At 37.2% G+C, this 21,413-nt stretch overlaps 1 protein-coding gene across 3 annotated transcripts in view; it reads right to left on the reverse strand.

Moving 5' to 3' along the window:
- LOC116164522 (phosphatidylinositol 4-kinase beta) overlaps window positions 1-21,413 on the reverse strand; it is an 82,345-nt gene that overhangs the window by 45,515 nt on the left and 15,417 nt on the right. Inside the window, exon 1 of one of the 3 annotated variants that reach the window (XM_031478716.1) lies at window positions 10,513-10,815. The exons of the other annotated variants lie outside the window; for them this stretch is intronic. Within the exon in view, the coding sequence (XP_031334576.1) occupies window positions 10,513-10,544 (32 nt within the window). The 5' untranslated portion in view covers window positions 10,545-10,815. Of the gene's footprint in view, window positions 1-10,512; window positions 10,816-21,413 lie in introns of those variants that run through there. 3 annotated transcript variants of the gene reach the window in all.

The following is a 21,413-nucleotide window of genomic DNA, read 5'->3' on the forward strand; positions in this document are numbered from 1 at the left end:
CACGGATGGCTGTCAGGCCGGTTTAGAAATAATGTTCAAATTTTGTGGGTTTTTCTAAGCGAAAACCGGAATATTGTCATGAGCAGAATTTTCAACAAAACGTTATTTTAATTCAGTGGTTTCTTTATAAATTTGTCGTTCTTTGTTGCTTAAGTCAATGTTTACCAGATCACTGGCCGTTTAATGGCATGGAAAAGTAGTTGGTGCCCTCATGGCGGGAAAAGGAAAAGGTCAACGTGTTTCATTCCTCCGACACCCCGAGGGCTGCCCAGGGTTTCCTGTCCCTCTTCAGCCAGAGAACTGGATCTCGAACTGGATGTAAGGATGGGAACGAAATGAACGAGTTAGGGTGCTGAGAGTACTGCTTCAGCCTCGTAGATTTCAACGTAACGCTGGCCGAAGCTACGTCCGTCTGTAGAAAACCCCCTGACAAAACTCCAGACAAAGCAGTCAGGAGCTCCCGAATAGCAGTCGGTAACGCAATAACTGCGCCACCGGCTTCGGTACCTGGCAGGAGATAAGACACGAGTTAATGGGTAATACGTGTTATTTTCTGATTATTGCAATCCGCGCCTAATGAGGTCAAGCGAACCGCTGAGTTTGCAGTTCTTAACGACCGAAGCTTCTTCTTTTCTAAACGCACGATTGGTTGGAAGATATAAAGTTGATTGGCTGAACGCTGGAACCAATTAGCACCATTTTGGGGCGTGTTAGAAAAATAGAAAAAAAGTAGGGATCCGTCCAGGAAAGTTTTGTAGGGAATGTAATTATAAGTCTCGAATGCGTTAAGATCGTAAGAAGTATACGGGTAATAAATTGGTCTTTATTCGCTAAGGCGGTAGTTCAGTATTTCGAGATTCGAAATATGCGCTTCGCGCTTTGATTTTGAGCGAGCCGAAAAAAGCAATTATAGATCGTCTCACGTAAAAAAGGAATCGGAAGAAAGTAGTGTAACCTCCCACTAAGTTTATTGTTCATCTCAATGTCGCTGTGCTTTGAATAAAGATAGGTATAAAACTGGTAAATATTCGGGCCGTTGGAACCACCCTCTAGACTCCCAATGAATGAGCGAAGTGTTTATAACCGCATAGATGTTTATAATGCTTATACAGTTGACCATTCAAATTATAAACATCTATGCGGTTATAAACACTTCGCTCATTCATTGGGAGTCTAGAGGGTGGTTCCAACGGCCCGAATAATTACCAGTTTTATACCTATCTTTATTCAAAGCACAGCGACATTGAGATGAACAATAAACTTAGTGGGAGGTTACACTACTTTCTCCCGATTCCTTTTTTACGTGAGGTGATAGTTAAAACCGCGACCCATGAAAAAATTTGGAAACGATACGAATTTTGCATGATGTGATTAAAAAACAATTAATTCAATCAAAGGGAACCACGTATTTAAACAAGTTGCTCAGTCAAGATAAACCAATATATACACCGAGTGTCAAGGTTACTTCCGGTTGACGAGTATTGACCAAAATTTAATCAGTTAAAAGAAAACAGAATTGGAAAATTTGAATCCTTTCGCGAGTTTAGTAGCGAAAATTTTCGCAACCGCCGGAAGAAATCTGATCTTATCATGCATACTGTGACCCATTGCACAGACACACGTGCAACTTGGTACGATCATTCTCAAACTCAAAGTTAACTTGCACAAAGCCATGATTTTCATTCATTCAGGGTCTGGAATTATCAAAAGTTGGGGCAGAGTTACCATAAAGTCTTCATTCCATTTCTGAATATTTCTTCCCCGTAAGAGAGGAAGGATCGAGGGAAGGATGCAAACAGAACGTCGTTATCAAAAGAACGATTGTACCTATGGTTTATGTCAACCGTCCTCGTGTGTATAATGAATGTTGTTTCACCTAGATAGGTAGCACTCGTATGCATGGCGCAGTAATATTCTGTGTTTCATCCAGACGTTCCTCTTGCCCTTTACGAGCACAATCTTCCGACACTTCGTTTTCAAGATATTCGCTTCGATTTCACCAATAGATATGTCTTGTGGCTTTGTGAGTACTTTCCGCTGACAAACCGTGTTAGACATATTCGCTCTTAAAGTTTTGACGTCGTCAATGGATATCCTTCTTCCAGAGATCGCAATCGCCCTTTGTGAGTACTATCCTCCGACAATTCGCTCTAGATATACAGGGTGCGAATCCTCGGGTGATTTTAAAGAGAAAAGTTTATATCAACATATGTCCTAAACTTAATAAATAAAATTGTTAGTTCAAAGCCCGTACGGACGACACTGGTGAAAAATTTAAAAAATCTTTTACGTCAAAAAAATGCTCCTTAATGATGAAAAGGTGTGTACAAAATTTCATAAAAATATCTATGATCCCTGTAGATCAAAAACTAAGAGGTTTAGGATATATGTTGATATAAACTTTTCTCCTTAAAATTACCCGAGGATTCACACCCTGTATTATCGGCACTCAATTAATTAACACTCTGTATAAGGAATTATAACCGATCACGATAAGGGGTCGAGGAGAAAGATTATGGTTGGTAGAAATTAATTCCTTTCGTTGAGACCTTTCGTATGCGTATGCAACATCTGAGACAAGTTAGTCGTCACATGTAAAAGTTGTATACCCCCCCCCCTTCCGCAGTAAAAAATTTGATGGTCGTCTGGCAGACGTTCAAGGTATAGGCTATCTATTGCAAATCATTCCAGAACTCCCCTAAAAGTAGTTATAAACCGCAGAATTGGGCCCGGGCGGACGAACAAAACGCAAATTTTTTTATTTAAAAAAAATGCACTAAAGGCGGTAAGTTAAGCGATTGACAGTTGTCGTGTAATCATTTTTGCAATTAGACGAACCATGCATTTCATTTTCGAGTATGTGACGTTATTAAGTCGTCCAGGTACGATCATGAAATTAAGTGCCGGTGGCTTGCATCGACCGCTTCATCACTCGAAAGGGGAAGTGGCATCTTTCGCATCTTCCATAGACTGCCTCTTTGTTAGCGACTGCCGATTAACTTCGATTCGAAAATCGAATTCGAAATCATGAAATATATGTACCATAACAAACATTAAGTTTGTGGAAAAAATAGGGCTTCTCCCGCAAATTTTGTTGTTGAAAACGCTTAATTAAGGTGACCTCCAAACCATTTTTATCAATTTCATGATCGTATTGGAGGGGGGGGGGCTTAATAACGTTACGTAACCACATTTTCAATTACTGGCACACACCAGCTACTAGCTTATTGAAGACGCAATTTAGACAAAACCCTTATTGCACAGCTTTGTCTTGCCTTTTTTCGGTGGTTGGAAATGTTTTCATGAGTACTTCCTACGAGAACTATGAATGAATGTATTTCATGTGTAACACGAAAATCAATCTCGGACAACAAAACCAACCGCATTTTTTGTACATTTTGGAAGTGTATTTCATAAATCTAACTGGTAACTTTGAGGTGGCAGTCCGTACATCATGCTTTTTTGTAACATTTTCGCGAGATTACGCCGGTTCGTTATTTTGGCAGTAATAGTTAACTCGGGGGCAACGATTTTTCTTGGCACTTGTTGGGAGGTAGAATAGAAACACAAATTTCCTTTAAAATACTATTAAGTGGTTGTTTCATTTCACGTGGCGACAAAATTCTTGCCGCTTTCGATGGGTGTTAGTTCTTACAAATGTTCCTACAACCAGAAAGGCGTTGAAGTTTTCTTACGGAATGCTACAACCCCACACAAGCCCTAACTCATCCCCCGAACAATCTATTAATGGCACTAGGTGCCGCTTTAATTGAAAATCTAAACCGATTGATATTTTTAGAAATAAAGGTAAACGTCACTAAGTACGTGTGGGTGATAGTTGGGGAAATCCAAATTGCTAAATATAATCAGTGGTTTTGTTAGACTTCAATTTAAATTTAAAATAATATGTAACAGTGACTGGGTTGAAAGAATCATATCTTGATTATATAACTCCCGAATCGTTTCGCAATTAAAAGCTTCCTGTTGATGTAAAAATGCAAGTTCTGCAGAAGAATGAATCATTTATTTTTAGGAAAACTACTAGGGTATAATCCAGTCGAGTTTTAAAACTTGAAAGGTTTCTCGTTTATTCTTCGAACGCTGATTGATACGCCAACAAGTTGGTAGGTAGGTAACTCGTTGGTAACAAAATTAGCATTGAATTACTTAGTGGGAAAGGAAAACCGGCTGTTTAGCTTCTAAATCATCAACAAACCTTGACCAAGAATAAAAATACTTACTGTTATATAATACATGGTGGGATGCTGCGCGAATGTAATTAAATTTGCGCGCTCTAACAATAAATTTTAGTACAGATGCACTCGAGTATTTCCTGTTACAATAGAAAATAAAGGATAGGTAATGTACCTGCCCAAGTCAGTGGTACATGTAATAAAATACACTTTCTAACATTTCTCGTTTGGAATATTTAGCAAGAAAGTTATAATTGATTGTAATTAAAGTAGGACGCACTTATACATAATAATAAGTGGTCTTTGGAAACACCGTTTTCTAAATTGCAAAGTGGGTATGTATTTTATCTAATCGAACCAACTACAGTTTATTTAAAAAGATTAGATATAAATCGCCAAAATGTTTAATTTGCCATTATTCGACATCATACAGTAAAGAGATTTTTAATTTATGACATAATAAACTTACTGTGTTAGTGCCTATTACTCTGCAATGAATAAGAAAAGTCCCTATACGCTGATAAGAACGGCCAATTGGCACTGAAAGTCTCCTGAATTAGGTTGGCGTGTGATAAATAGCATAAGCTAAAGCAGAGATTACCACTAGTAGGAAAAGTTGGAATATTTCGGGTACTACTTTATCGCACATAAAAAGATAAAAACCACATAATCGGTCAATCCATAAAATATACGTCACACATACCTCAACAGCAGCCCAAGTGACCAACCTTCCCGAATACTTCAAAGAAAAGCTGGACCATAATACAAAAAAATGATCAAAGTCCTCGTGTGAGATCGAAGGGACTTCAGCGCATTTTTGTGTGGCAGATCAGTGTTTTATTAGCCAATATTGACTCCACCATCAATAAGATCTTGCCGAAAGCTACCACGTTCACTTTGTCGGTACCATTTTCTCACTTACCGACCTTACCGTGCACTCGCGTTTGAAGTTTTGACTCCACCATCAGTAAAATCCTTTGGGGGTTACCATAAATTCCCTTTGTCGACACCCACTTCTGATCACCCGCAACAATTCGGATTTGAAGTTTCGACTCCACCATCAGTAAGATCTCGTCGGGAGTTACCACATTCCCTTTGTCGATACACAGTTCCGACGTCCCGTTCATTCGTAATTCACATTTTGGTAGATTTCGCTAAAATGCCGGCATAAAATCGTATTCAACTTTTGGGTACTTCACATAGCTCGACCTTCTATTAGTGACACGAGAAAGAGAGACCGCGATTCGCGCTGTAAGAAACTTTTGGGCGCCCAAAGTCGACTACCCCTCGAAGCGCACCGCGCAAAAGGTGGTTTATTTCGCCCCTAGGAAAAAAAAACTAAATTTCGCCACGCAGGAGTTGTGCGCGTTGACAAGATCTTCCCGACGACACCAATTTGAAAACAATCGGAGAAAAACTGTAGAAGAAGATAAAAACTGAAAAATCTCCAGGTTAGTATAATACGCTCGGGGATGGCGTCCAGATGTCGTCGACTACAAATCTGGTAGCCCCATCCCTAACGTTCTTAATTACACGGCCCCGATAGTTACATGTACACTCCTTGTCTTTTTACAAGCGTTTTTCTACGGGCGCGCATTTACTGCCAGCCAGCCAGCCAAAGTGAGATTAAACGCTACTTTTTACCAAAAAAAAATTTTGCAAAAATGCGCTAACAATGAATTGAAGAATTAGATTATGATTAATTTTATTCGTGACTAGATGTCTGCCTCGGAAGCGATCAGGTTAGTCGAGTACACTATTCCAAACGGTAAACAACGTAAATTGTTTGCAACAGTAGGTAAGTACCGTAGATTATGATCAATTTGCGACAAGATACTTCGTGAATATAAATCAGGTACATTCAGTACACTTCAGTAAACACCGGACGCGTTGAACTGCAATAGATTATATAATTTGTAAATAAATCAACAAACCTCACTTGCCAAATTGTGGTTTGAGTTTTGAGTCTTTGGCAATTAGCATTTTAATCTTAATTATAATTGTTTCAGTGAACATCAACCACAACAAATTATACAATTGCAAACCCCTTTAGAGATCGTGCAATCTTCTGTTCAGGTTGTATTTGATGCGAGGCTTGATTGTCTATTATTGTTTTATTACTCCTACCCCGACTTATTTTATGTCAATGTATACGCACTGCTAACCTCGCTGTTAACGAGGTTTCTCATTATTTTTTTCATAATTAGTTGTAGTAAAACAGTAAATAAGGTCTACGCAGTTACCGTCTTCACCTTCACCACAATCGCCGCCGTTGCCCGAAAAGATAATTTTAAACGTGCCTGTTAGGAAAGGTTCAATTGGATCATTTGGCGTTTATGTAACTGAAAATCCGACAAATGAGCATTTGGTTGTTATCATCTACTAACAACGCGGGCTAATACCACAGATGTAAATATACTATTACCACGATGGAATAGACCGTGGCTCTATAATACCATATAAACTCATAAAGAGTATCTAAAAAAGCGACAGCGCACCTCGATGTGACCCCACGGAGTCATTAAATTTGACCCATTTTCAATAGGCTTATTACTTTGGCATATAGGTCAACTTACTGTACAAAGTTTGAACCAAATCGGTCCAAATGTTTGACAGTTATCGTGTTCACGGACAGACGGACACCATCGACTCCCCTATAAAGCTTGCATAGCTTTGCTCTGTCGCTTAATAATCAATTATAATACTAAAATCGAGACTAAAATCCTTCAAATACGTGTAATAGTTGATATTCCTGCTACACTACAGCATTTTAGCGTTTCATTATTCGAAAAGCCTGGTTTCAGATAACGTAATCTCAAGTTTGTTTTTTTAATTACATTTTGAGATTTGGTAGTAGCTTAGTACCTGAATCGCAGCGATTGTTTGCTACTAATTTTGAAACAATTTCCATAGAAATACGTCCTCCAATCACGTTACCTCGATGTTCCAGATTATACACTTTCAAGACATGTAAAAAAACGGAATAAAATTTCGCCTTTAAAGCAATATACACGGTCTATGTTTAATAATAACAATAAATGACGGAAATGTAAAACTGTGAACTGTGAATCAGAATTTCCAGAACACGCTGGATGTAGAAGCTACAGGCTATACTACTTTGTTATTTCTTATGGATGCCATATTGGATTTTTACGGAACGACGAAGACAAAAAAATAAATTCATTTGAATGCATCGCCATCATAGCAATATTGATTCGGGATTCCGCAATATCTAGTTACCCGTGCATGTTTTGTTAAGAAATGAATGTAAAAAAACCATTTGGTTTTCAATTTTTTCTTGTAAATTTATGTAAAAATATAGAGAGTGAATTATTTCTTTTTTTGTTCCAATTATAGGACAATTAGTAATAGCGTTACGAAAGCACGTTAGCTAAGTATACTAATACCGAGAGTAATACCTACCATAAACCAAATTAAGTGAAATTAAGCCTAAGGAAAATAAAACATTAAAAATATTTCCTAAAATAAGAAACTAGAAGCCTGTAGGTAACATCTGCAGCTGATGTTTTATGGAAATTCTGATACCAGATTCAGATTCTCCGGAAAAAAGTGCCTGTAGAAAATGTTAACGTTAATTTCCGACCGCGTTTAAACTAGGGAAATTGAAAACGAAATTTGGCATTTTCAGTTTTTCGGTGATACACCATTATTATTAATTAACTATATTCTCAAAGATTTGTCAAAAATTTCAAATGCAAATGTAAATTGACTTGTGAGACAATGGATAAATCACTTTTAATCGACCTCATGAGAGGAAATCCACCTCTTTGGGATCAACGGGATAAAAGATAGGGATATGAAGTCTTTTATGAAAAGACACTGGAGAAAAAATGGGCGTTTCAGATACAGGCCCGTAGCCAGAATAAAGTAGCAGGGGTGGCCGGTATTTTTCTAGGTGGGACTAAGAAGTTTTTGATAATGACATCCCCTGTAATTTTTGTAAAAGAAACGTATGTAATTTCCAGTGGGGGTAAGACTCCTTGGCTACGAACCTGTTCAGGTATGTTAAAGAGTAAATTATTTATTTAGTTACATTTCATTATTAAGCGCCAGAGCAAAGCGATGCAAGGGGAGTCGATTATGTCCGTCTGTCCGTGAACACGATAACTATCAAACGCTTGCACCGATTTGGTTCAAACTTTACACAGTTGACCTAGATGCCACAAGTAATAAGCCTATTGAAAACGGGTCAAATCCAATGACCCCTTGGGATCACGCCTCTCTGTCTCTGCCAAACGCTTGAACCTATTTAGTTCAAACTTTGCACAGTTGACCTATATGCCACTTGTAATAAGCCTATTGAAAATGGGTCAAATCCAATGACCCCGTGGAGTCACGCTTCTCTGTCCCTGGCCCTGCCAAACGCTTGAACCTATTCGGTTTCAATGGCCTTATTTAGCAAACGCCATTTAGCACATAAAATACCAAAAATTCATTGTGAACTTCTTCGACCTTAAAAAATAATAATAACCACGTGTTTACTGGGTGGGTATCTACATATCCGCTACAAATGGAGCCACTACATTGGACGTGTCTGATCTGATCTGACCTTGTCTGGTCCGATCTGGTCTGATCTGATCTGAACCGGTGACAATGAAGCCTTTAGACTAAGGACTAGTAGCGGTACAGATAAAGGCGGGAAAAGCAGTAGAACAAACAAACGATAGAGGACGCTACAAAGAAAACCAAAGATGCGGCACAGACTGTAGAAGGCAAGATGATTAAAAAATGTGCATGAAATTACAGATGATAGTGAGGGATTAAAGGGGCAGAGAAAGGAAAATTTCGATATAATTTACAATAATAAAATAAAAAAGAATTCTATCGAATAGTACGCCACTATTACAGATGCAACCAACAACAAAAATAATAAGGGTTCAAGAATTCCGTGCACACCGATATTTTTGGTTTTGCGCATGCGCAGTGTCAAAAATTTGGTTTAACGCATGCGGAATGCCAACTTTCTTATTTATGAAAGCAGTTAAATAAAATATCATATGTAGACACTTTGAATGAAACTACAACTATAACCGGTTTCAAACTTACTTTACACATGCTGTATGTTTTATTTATGAAGGTATTCAATGAAATTTCTAATGTAGACATTAGACAATACCTCGGACAATACGCAATGCTATTTACAAGGCTATTTACGAAAGTATTTGAAAAAGTTTCATATTTAGACACTTCGAATAAAAGTAAAACTAACGCCCATTTCAAAATTTGTTTGTATTTGTATACGCTCCACTATTTTTCATTAAACTATATAGACTTCGACGATAGGCGGCTCATTTGAAAGAGAATGGGGTAAGGAACTCGTACCTACCGGTATTTTTTTCCTGGTCCTAGCATTAATACTATTGGAGGAAAATACGCTCTCGTCATTTATGTTTGCATAATGACTTTTTAACTTGTTATTCTCAACCCTTATCGCTAATCTTTAAGCCACAGTTCCGGTAAAAATAAAAACGAGATTTTACCTGAGACGGGTTCCTCTGATAATCCCTGTATACAAATGTTTAAAAGCTTTTCGCTGTAGCTTCCCATATACAAATAGTTTGTCGAGGCATACTTTCCTGCACATGAACTTGGCACTCTTGAAAACATACTAACCTGGAACTAGAACTAGACAAAAATTGAAAAATATACTACATACAAAAAAAGTTAATATCGTACAATAACCTGTTACTGTGAAATAAAATCAATACTATATCGAAACAAAATACAGCCCCCTCTTTTTTTTAACTTGTACACATTGTATATTTCCCATTTTGATAGCTTTACCTTTACGTGAAACTGAATGTTACAAGTTTCCCGCCATTTACATATTTAATAAATCGTCTAAAGTTCCTATGATACGAGACTAAATTTAGTACCAAATAATAAAGACAATTTCGTACTAATTATATTTTACTACTTCCGCAATTTGCTACGAGTTTCTATCATTTTGAACTTTACATTCCTAAATCTAACAACGCATCGACTTTTATGATAAGAATAAATATTCTCCCATTTATCGCATACTTAAAGTGCCTAGGTACTTAATGTTTTATCGAGCACTTTATCTGTGATTTAGCAACATTCAATGACAATAAACGACGCATAAATGTTTTGGGCAAGAACAATGACTGAAGAGTGACATACACAAAGGAGTGCCAAAATAATTTGTCACTCCAATTTAATATTATACAAATTTCTGTACGCGTAGCACACATTTTAAGAAGCATACTGTACAATATATTTTAATCAAATGCACCTATATTCAATAACCCCTTTTTAACGGCTTTACGTCACTTACCGATATGGGATCTTGCTTTTAGTCAGCAGCATTGAAATAGCTATTAATCCGTGTCAAGTTTTCCGCTTCCCAAAAACACTTCTACGAATTTATTTATTTTTCATTACTCATTGCGCTCATTTCGTAAGCAAATGCACTGATTTTATTCACAGTCGTCCAGAATGTTTGATAAGTTTATCCTCTTTTTTTCCAACTGTTCGAAGTAATTGAAGTTTCACTAACAAGAAATAAACGATCTGTCAGTTGCAGAAATTCTCGTCCGTCTGTATTTGAGGCTAACCAGATAATACGTTTCAAGCGCACATATAAAGAAGCAGGGATTTTTTATAGGCATTTAGTTAAGATTGACGTTATCGCTTTGATTAAATGATACGTACGATAGTAATATGTACCTATTTACGACTTTATGTTCTGGACTGGGAGTCGACCGTTCGCGAAAGCTATTAAACAATCATTCCTCAGCAGCACCTCAAGAGCGTCCTGCATAAATAACAATAAAACCAATTACTAGGGGGGAACTAAAGTAATGCGCGATTACGTAAAGATAACGATTTGTCATAAACCACTAACGTTTTGTGACGGAAGTGGCTAACGTCGGTATAGTGGTAGCATATTTATATTCGACGAGAGGTGTTTCTTAGAATCATTATTCACTTTCCCTTCAGTTTTAATAGAAACAAACAAAAAAACATAAAACGATTCCAACAAAACAAAAAAAAAAGTCCGTGATTATCATAAAACGCAAAAAATTCTTTCAACAGAATTTGATGATTTACATTTTTCGAGTACTCAGTACACCTTGTAAAATAAACCAAAGAAAGCAATGATCCATTGTTTCTCTTGGCATAGACTATTAGACTAAACATGGTATTTTTAATGGAGTTGAAGATGGCATTCGGTTCTAGATTTTTTTACTGATAAGGATAACGAGAACACAAAGGAAGGCTCACCCGGGTTCAAAGTAGGTAATATGCAATAAAAGTAAACACACCAAAGAAATACCGAACAACCGATAACAATAACATCAAATTTGATGAGCGAACAACAAAAGCATATTATCTATCGCACCTTTTTTTGGAACCAAGGTATGTTTTTATGTCTCAAAAGTCAAATTCTGTAACGAAATGATATATTACCGCGTCATATCATTTTATGGTACAATCAATCACCACATAAACAAATTGCTATATTTAAGTCGTTTGAATGCTAATCAAAAGGTGAGTAAAAAAATTATTGAGCGTATTAAACGATAAAAAGTAAATGTCATCTATACGAAAGTGCTCAATTAATTAACAATTTAGAAATGGATTTTCTCGACAGCATTCACATTCGAGTTTCGCATAAACAGAAAATTAATCATCTAACATTGTGTTCGTCTCCTGCATTAATCATTTTTAAAAAGTTTGGCATTAAATCAGATTTAATGCGGGGAAATTCGGAATTATTTTAAATAGTGAGATAGCGATTGCAAAATGTGCGAATTGTGTTGGAGGTGGATCTGGTTAACAATAAAGATTCTATTTATAACACAGATGAGTTTTGAGGCTCCGACAAGGCGTAACGATAATTTTTTATCGCATTATTATTTTGCCAGTGATAACAGACAGGTCAACATGCTCAAGATGTTTCGCAAAAGATGATCGGTTTGTGAAGATGTTGAAATCAAGTTAGTGACGCAACGCTCACCGTTAACTATACTTTTCGGCAAGATTTAACCGACCATATCATCCACATAAAAATTAAAACTAGTTTTGTCGCAATGTCTTATTTATTCAAGATATAAAATATTGACGATTGTTTGGCAAGTTCTGTGAAATCCCTCTTGAAATAAATTAAATTCTCATGTACCTATCCATCTCACGCTATTATGTGATTTTGAATTTGAAAGTGTATCAAGTCGCGATGATGAGAAAATATACCGGTGTACGACAAAATGACCTTAAAAAGATTATCAACGCATATAAAGTACCTACCCACAATTAGGAACCATAAAATATTTCGCCTTCATTCGCGCACCAGATTAGGAAATCGCGTTTTGAAAGTTCAAGGCGTTGAATAAGTTTGGAGAAGAACACATTCACCATGCTTCATTTTCGAATCGAAACTATCATCACTGAAATCATTAGAAAAATGAGATCACAAGAATGCCAATTTGAAAGCGGCAAATGTCTGACTCGAAGTCCTTGAATCCTCACTTGAATCAGATAGTAAAGCTCATGAGTGAGGTATATTATATTGGAAGAACTTGATTGATGAATGGGGTCATCCCGCCTTCATTTTTTATTTCTGATCCACAAAGTACATTAAATATAAAAGACCCGTGTGTCCTCAATTTTTATTTGCGTGTAAAATAAACCCAAAATAAATTATTGAAAAGCTGTGTTTTTAGTCCGAATTTGAAACGCTTCAGACTAAATACGTCACAAACCTACAACCAATCACGTAGAAGTGAGCTGGCAACCTTACGCGAGGGTCTGACGTTTGTCACATTTGACGTTTTGAGAGGGATGTTTAATTGCATCTAGCACGAAAGTGACAAGTACCTGTGACAGATGACGCAAGTTATAAATGCCATTCTCCTGCAATATTGCCAAGTCGTTATGTCTCTGAATGGTTCTAAGAGCTGATTGGTCGGGCTTATTACGTCACAGAGCCCGCCACAATCATATCGTTTTGAATAAACCTTTAAAACCGAACATGTTCATTATTATTTTGCTAATCAGCCTCTATTTTTAAATAAACTTTTACTGTCCAAAAAAATGTTTTATGGTTTCAGGTACACGCTTAGTAAATTAGAACTGCGGAATTCAACTATACTGTAAACCCCCATTGTGATATTGCATCGCAAGGGCTGACCATGTATATCTAGATGAAAGTATACCCATATGTGTTACGTTATCAATTTTTCTTGATTAAGAGTCTTCTTGTACGTAAGCGTAAGTTTTTTACATTCCAGTGTATAGATGATTAAGCCCATCACACAATGAAAAAAATAAGGAATAAGAAATATGAAATAACAAATAAGGAATAAGAAATAACAATTTTCAATCTACTGATCTTTATGGATTTGCACACAACACTGAAATATGAAATAAGCCTAGGAAATAATAATAATAATAATAATAATGCCTTTATTAAATTGGCGAAAAAAGAAAAATACAGTTAAAAATGGTATATATGTTACGGTAAGGGTACATATTGTGGTAATTGTATACAATTACCGGTAATTGTGTACATTTGCCGGAGTCTTTGGTAAAAGTAGAAAATAATCTTAAAAAACCCTCTATTTCCTACCTTTACCGGTAATTGTATACAATCGCCAGAGGAGCTTGGTGAAAGTAAGAAATACAAATTTCAAGGAGCGACACGCAAGCGCAGTGCGTTTGTTTACCACGTGCATGTGTGATCCTATATCAGCGATGTGTTTGCAAAACTAAATGTAAAACAGACAAGTGTAAATGTAAAAAAAATGGAAAGCTGTCTAATTCCAAGTGCCATGAGAGTTTGTCATGTCAAAACAAATAGTACAAATGCCATAGAAAATTTGCCTCACTTCTTAAAAAAAATATTTGAATTTATTGTTTTTATTTCTTCTTTTCATATCATTTTCTTACTTTACCGCTGATCCTTGGTTATTGTATACAATTACCGGTAAAAGTAGATAATTGAGAATAATTTCGTACATTTACCATGCTTTTACCGTAACATATATAAATAAGAAATAATAATTTCGTTGTGTCGAATTTTTATTCCTTATTCTTATTGCGAACCAATGACATTAGAAGAGGCGCGTATTCTATATTTATTATTTTATCTTGTTAAACTAAAATAAAACAAATATAAGGTGTTGCTTTTGTGAAGTTATGAACTTGGAATTATACGTATTTGATGTCGGTGCAATTAGCCTGCTATTGCCTATTACATTTCTGCCATTATAATGACATGAATTCAAACGGCATGAGTGTTCTGATTGGCTTATAGTCTGTGCTATTTGTTTGTTGTGTTTTGCGTGTACGGCGTCACTATTTCTTATTCCTTATTTTTTTCATTGTGTGATGGGCTTTATAGTTGCGAGAGACAAGATGATATTCTTGCTTTGTCTCCTGTCTTGCTCCTTATAAGTTAGTTCCCGCCGACACTGTGGAGCACCGCCCCTTGCTACACTCAAATTGTTTATTTATATACCGCCCGGTAAGATACAGACCTTTACAAAAAATATGATTTCATTTTTTAGGGTAGTTATCTGCATTATTTATTTATTATATGACATATTTCGAGTCAATTTTTATGAAATTTGTGTCAACCAGGCATATGTCAATGTTTATCAATACCCGAGTCAATGCTTATAGATTAAAAAATCTATGCTGAAAGGTAAATTTTTTATCCTCAAAGGTATGGCATTTATTTATGAAAGAGAATGCCCATTTCTACAAAACAAAAGGACAGTTACACAGGCGACAGACGCCCTGATGAAACAGCGACTCATAGACGTACTGATAGTCCTTGCGTCGTATATATGTGTAGGTACAAAGATCGTAAATTGTTTCCTTTTATAAATTTAATAAATCCTTTCCTTTATTACCATCAGGTTCAGGTAGCTAAATAACACTTTTATTAGGTATATTAACATAAAATCGACAGACGGAAAATTTGTCACGTGGATAGCTGCTTTTGTTTTCCTTAAAATTCAGCACCCTCCACAACTTAGTACATCAGCCCCTTGCAAATCAAGTTTCTGGCCACGCCATTGAGTTATTTACGACTATAATGTCAATCCCGAGGTCAATACTATCCCACAAACAACACCATTAGCATAATTCTTGAAAATAATCCCCTAAAAATGCAACCTGTTGTAAAAGGATTAAGAGTTGCTTATTGGGTTCAGCCTGGTAATATGTTACAATACCTTTTACAAGACCTGAGCAATATTTTCCCGCTTATTTTGTTTGTTTGTTGAAATGAAATTTTTAAAAGAAGAATTGGGCATGGACACCTTTATATGGTATAAAGAGCCAGATATCCAATCTGTTAATAAAAGATATATTTTAACAGGACCCATTACATTAATAGGAAGTGAACCATTTAGTATAACTGCATCGGTAGGTATAACAGAAATTTGAAGCTTATAAAATCTTAAGTATAAATGGTGCACAACTCCTGTGCAGATAAAGATAAAGGGCCATTTTTTAAACCGAAATAGCTTAGTAAATGGTTGGGTTAGAAGGTAGTAGCATGTTATCGATATTTACTTTCTTAGTAGATGATTGATGGGAGGACATTGAAAATCCTCCGACACCCCCGATTGATTTTGCCTTTGAAAGTACTTTCCTCCGATTAACCGTTTTCGAGATAATCGCTCAATGGATATATTTCTTTAAGATGTCCCAATCGCCCTTTGTGAGTACTCTTCCAACAATCTGTTGTGGAGATATAAGGGGATATATCCAATCACGGTAAGGGATCGAAGAAGAGGACTATGGTTGGTAGAAATTAATTCCTTTCGTTGAGACCTTTAATTAGAATATCATGAAAGATAAAATACGCCCCCCCCCCGCGCCATGAACTGAACTTGAAAAAGAGTCGCGCGGTAACGTTATAGTTTGTGCAAACCAATTTATTTCGATGAGACCATGAAAGGTGGAACGGGTGTTTACCCCCGTCCCCCCTCCCCATTTTCAAAATTTTTACTGCACCACTAAAGCCATGCGCCAATTGATTGCCGTATGTAAAAGTAATGCACGTTTTACTTTTACTTTCAAAAACAGCATCTCAGGAAATAATTGATGGAGGCCACCTCCCTTAAGACAGCGAAATTTGATTGCCGTGTGGCACACCTTCAAGGTATAGGCTACATATTGCAAAAAATTCCAGGACTCTAGGACCATTCCCCTAAAAGTAGTTCAAAACCGCAGAAGTGGGTCCGACGGGCGGGCAAAACTCAAACAAAAGCCCATTTTTTTAAAAATTGCTTTAAAAAATTGATTCATTTCAATTTCGCCTATGTACTTACCTCTATGTATAAACAAAGTATGTTTTTATTTTACTTTATATTACCGTTTCGTTTTTGTTATGCCTCTATTATCATTTATATCAATACATTCTACATCTTTTACTGCTTTGAGTGCTTTACAAGAACTCTAGAAAAAAGGATGGGATTTTGTCCATTGCAAAATATCAGTGAAATTCATAAAGTATCAGTGAAGTCCGTGAAGTTTTTGGTGGAATACATGAAGTGTCGGTGAAGTCCGTGAAGTTCGGTGAAGTATTGATGAAGTCCATGAAGTATTAGTGAAATACGTGAAGTATGAAGTTTGGTGTACACGATTTTGCCTAGCGATTTACCCCTCGTAAAGGAATTATGATCCGAGTGGTCTTAGATGCCACACCCGGTATATTGTATTTCCCGAGATATTGCATGTAAGTACTAAAAGTTATTTTATTAAAGTGTGAGAAATAAGTGTACGAAAAAAATATCCGATGTGGAAACATTTTGACTAGTATTTTGCGGAGTGCAATAAACAAAATTCAACCAATAAAAATGCAGTATGCAAAGCATGTGGAAAAACCGAGGGGGTAACACATGGGTAAAATGTTGTACGAAAGACTACCAGTTGCGAAAGACTACCACAGACTACCATAGGACCTCGCATAGGACTACCAGTGACTACAAGAGACTACCCCATGAATACCAGAGACTACCATATGAATACCAGAGACTGCAAATGAATACCAGAGACTACCACATGAACAGAGTTGGACTGGGTCACTGGGTCAACTGGGTCACCTGGGTCACTAAATTAAACTGAGTCACTGGGTCGCTGGGTCACGTCATACTCTTTTCAGTTAGACCCAGTTGACCCAGTTTGACCCAGTGACCCAACTTGACCCAGTTTGACCCAGCGACGCAATTTCACCCGGGGACCCAATTCGACCCAGTCACCTAGTTTGATTGAATAACGCAGTTAAGTCAGTGCCCTCGGTTCAAGTGTACAGATTATGCAATAAATAAAATGCTGGTTTGTTGAAAATAATACTCGATTGCTTGACAACTGCCATTTCTGTGATGTTTGCTTTAATACTGCCGTAAAAAAACTTTCCATGTCCCGAATTGTATTAGAATAATGTTATTTCTTTGCTTCAGGGCTTACCAGTTTGCTTACAGGTGTTCATTCACATTTAATTTTTTTCTACTAGTTAGCTTAATCCAAATAAATCTTTTCTCTAAATACTTTCATTGACTACTTGACTACAAACTATAAACAAATGCATTTGATTTTTTTAGGTATTAGTTCTCTTGAATGAAATTGGGCTACGTGCTTGTTGCCGAATATTATTGAGGAAGTTTTTTTTTAAATTAAAAGTTACTTGAAATTGTTTTGGATGATACCTAACAATAATTTAATTACTGGGCTACCGGGTCAGGACGGGTCACTGAGTAAAGCTGGGTCAAGATGGGACTGGGTCACTGGGTCAAGCTGGGTCACCGGGTCAAACTGGGTCAAGCTGGGTCACCGGGTCAAGCTGGGTCACTGGGTCAAACTGGGTCAAGCTGGGTCACCGGGTCAAGCTGGGTCACCGGGTCAAACTGGGTCACCGGGTCAACTGGGTCACCGGGTCACTGGGTCAGTAAACTAACTGGGTCACCGGGTCACTGGGTCACGCTATGCTTGACCCAGTCCAACTCTGCACATGAATACCAGTGCCTACTCCAGACTACCACACAGGTGGCAGCGACATAAGAAGTTGTAACTGGACTGGACTTAAGAGAGGATCCGAGATAGGATCTAGATCAAGATCCTCCTAAAATGATCTAGATTCGAGTCTAGATCCTTCATAGGTAAATCTGATTTACATGGGTGGATTTGATTCATTATTCGGAAAATGCTTAGGTATCTCATTCTGTGTAACCCCCTTCTCAGGTTTTACTTTTATCTATTCAAAATTAGCAAAACAGCAAGAAAAATTATGCGTAAACTCTTGTGAAAAAGTCCTTCCTTGAAAATTATTATAACCGCCTACCCTTTTAAGAATTCGCAACAGTTGTAAATTATATTGCACTTCGGTTTCCGTGCTTTGAGATCAAAGCATGCTATCCCGTGTCATCCTTTCTTTCTTTTAACGCTGAAAGACTAATTCTTTACCTGTACCGGCCGTAAAATACACGGATTGAGAAATTTCAAGAAAAAGTGGGTGTAATTCTAGGTGTATATCGCGCGAACTGATCCTAAATCTGCTTAGGGAGTTACTACTTAAGGAAAAGTTGAAAGTGGTGTGCTTACCTACATAACATCGATACTACCCCCTAAGCTAAACTACCCGTTATGCTAATGGTTATTGACTACTCTTAAAAGGCTGGTAAATCCCAGAAACTTGAATGGTACACATTTACTCAAATTTTCAATTTCCAAGTTTGTACTCTTTAAATATAGAAACGATTTACTCCGCCTACCATCTTTAAAATTGAATCGTCACCTTCCATCACCAGCACTGCAACAATCAATCCAATTAATTGAAAAATTATGCGATTTGATAGACAAAATCAAAAAACGATTTACAAAAAGCGCATTTCCACTTGCATTCATTTCCCATTTGTAAGATGCAGCTTCTGTTAACATCGTAAAAATCCGGCCCCAAATATGCAAGATAGCGTTGCATAGGTGCAATCCATTTTTGACGTGCTACTTCAATTTCAGTTTATGCGAAGAATTTCATTTCAATGCTTTCATAAATAAGAAAGTTGGCACTGCGCATGCGCAAACCTAAATTTTAAAACTGGCGTTTGATTTTCCTTTATTCCAAGTGCCTATGTATCAAATTTCGTTTAAATACTTTTATAAATAAAAAATTATCAAAGTCCTCGTGTGAGATCGAAGGGACTTCAGCGCATTTTTGTGTGGCAGATCAGTATTCTATTAGCCACTTTTGACTCAACCATGAATAAAAGATCTTGTCCATCTCCACCATCAGTTAGATCTTGTCGGAGGCTACCACATTTCCTTTTTCGGTGCATACTTATATTACACCCACATTTTGGTGCATCTCGCTAAAAACCTTCCACAAGATAGTACTTAATTTTTGCTTTTCATTGCTCGAGCTTCTATTGGCGACACGAGAACGAGAGACAGCCATTCGAGATTTACGAAACGTTAAAACGCGTGACAGAATTCGCAACAGAAGGTAAAAGGTGCCCGAAGTTGACTACCTCTCGAAGACGCGCGCGCGCCTTGCAAAAGGTCGTTAATTTCGCCCCTAGGCCAAAAAACAAAATTCCGCCACGCAGGAGTTGTGCGCGTTTACAACATCTTTCCGACGACACCAATTTGAAAAGAATCGGACCAAAACTGTAGTAGAAGATAGGAAAAAACTGAAAAACCTTCACGTTAGTATACTACGCTCGAGGACGACGCCCAGATGTCGCCAACCCCACATCATGTAGCCCTGTCCCCAAGGTTTACAAATTACAAGGTCTTGTAGATACACGTACACCCGTTGCCTTTCTACAAGAGTTCTTCTACGCGCCCACATTTGCTGCCAGCCAGCCGACCAGCCAGCCAGTCAGCCAGCCAAAGTGAGATTAAAAGCTACTTTTTACAAATAAATTTGCAAAAATGCGCTAAAAAGTTTGCAATTCGGCTCGAATTCGGTTTATAAATGGTCGAGATGCGAAAAGGGCACCTGCGAATTTTGAATCGATTCGACTCAACTTTTGGCATTGCGTATTATATGGCTGAAGCCTGAAGCTATGCCCATATTGAATTTCATGCAATTCAGTACATAACTAACGGAGATGCCAAAGCGATCGGACATTTCTAAACAAAGATCGTTCACACCGACAGATACATGGACAGACAGCAATACAAAATTATAAACGATCTCTAGGATCGTTAATAAACGGCAAAAGTGTAAACTTATGGAACATGTAAAAAACGGTTTTTTGGTTTTTTTCTCGGTTTTTGTCCGATAACTTTTTTAGCAATAAACGCAGAACAAATGCCTTCCTTGGTGCAAGCCTCGACACCATAACGAACCAAACAGTGAAAAAAGTAGAACAATAGAATTGACCTTAAGATAAAGAACTAGTAGCGTCTCAACGAACGAACGAGCGAACGGACGTACGGACAAAGTGGCCACAATAGCGCATTTTTTTTGGAAATGCGTTAAAAACCATAGTTTATGCCGGAAATACCTACATACAAGCAAAATACAAAATAATGAAAAAGTTAGTAAATGCTCATAGGAATACCAAAGACTACCACCAGCAAACCAGTGATTACCACTGACTACCATCGGAATACCAGAGATTACCATTGACTACCACGGGAATACCAGAGAATACCACTGATTACCTTCGGAATACCAGTGACTACCACAGACTACCACAGGAACACCAGAGACTACCACGGGAATACCAGTGACTACCAGTCATGTGTACGAAAGAATACCACACTGACTAACCCCTCGGGAAAAACCGAGGAAAAAACATTGCAAGTTATGATTATCTGCATGCACAAACATAAAAGTCGTTGTAACAATGTTCCTGAAGAGGCAAATAAAATTGTACAAGATATTAATGGATCAGGATCCTCCTAAGATGAAGAGGAAATTTGTTGTATTTATTATATTATTATAATTGTTGTTGTATTTGTCATCGGTATTAACTGCTATTAGAAAGCTCAATGTAGGTTTGAATTTTAGGGCCACTTTTATTAACATTCTGTGCCTATGCCTATATCCGGTAGTTTGAATCGAATGACTTTTTCAAGACCATCAGCAATAATTCAAAAAATACATACATATTGTCAAAAACTATGATAGATAGGTACGCAAATCTTAAATGCGTTGAATAGTGGTATGTTTCTTTTCAAAAAAAGGAAGATGGCACCAATTTCCGGTATTTACGG

The sequence above is a fragment of the Photinus pyralis genome, unplaced genomic scaffold, assembly GCF_008802855.1.
Source record: "Photinus pyralis isolate 1611_PpyrPB1 unplaced genomic scaffold, Ppyr1.3 Ppyr1.4_LG2, whole genome shotgun sequence".
Taxonomy (NCBI): Eukaryota; Metazoa; Arthropoda; class Insecta; order Coleoptera; family Lampyridae; genus Photinus; species Photinus pyralis.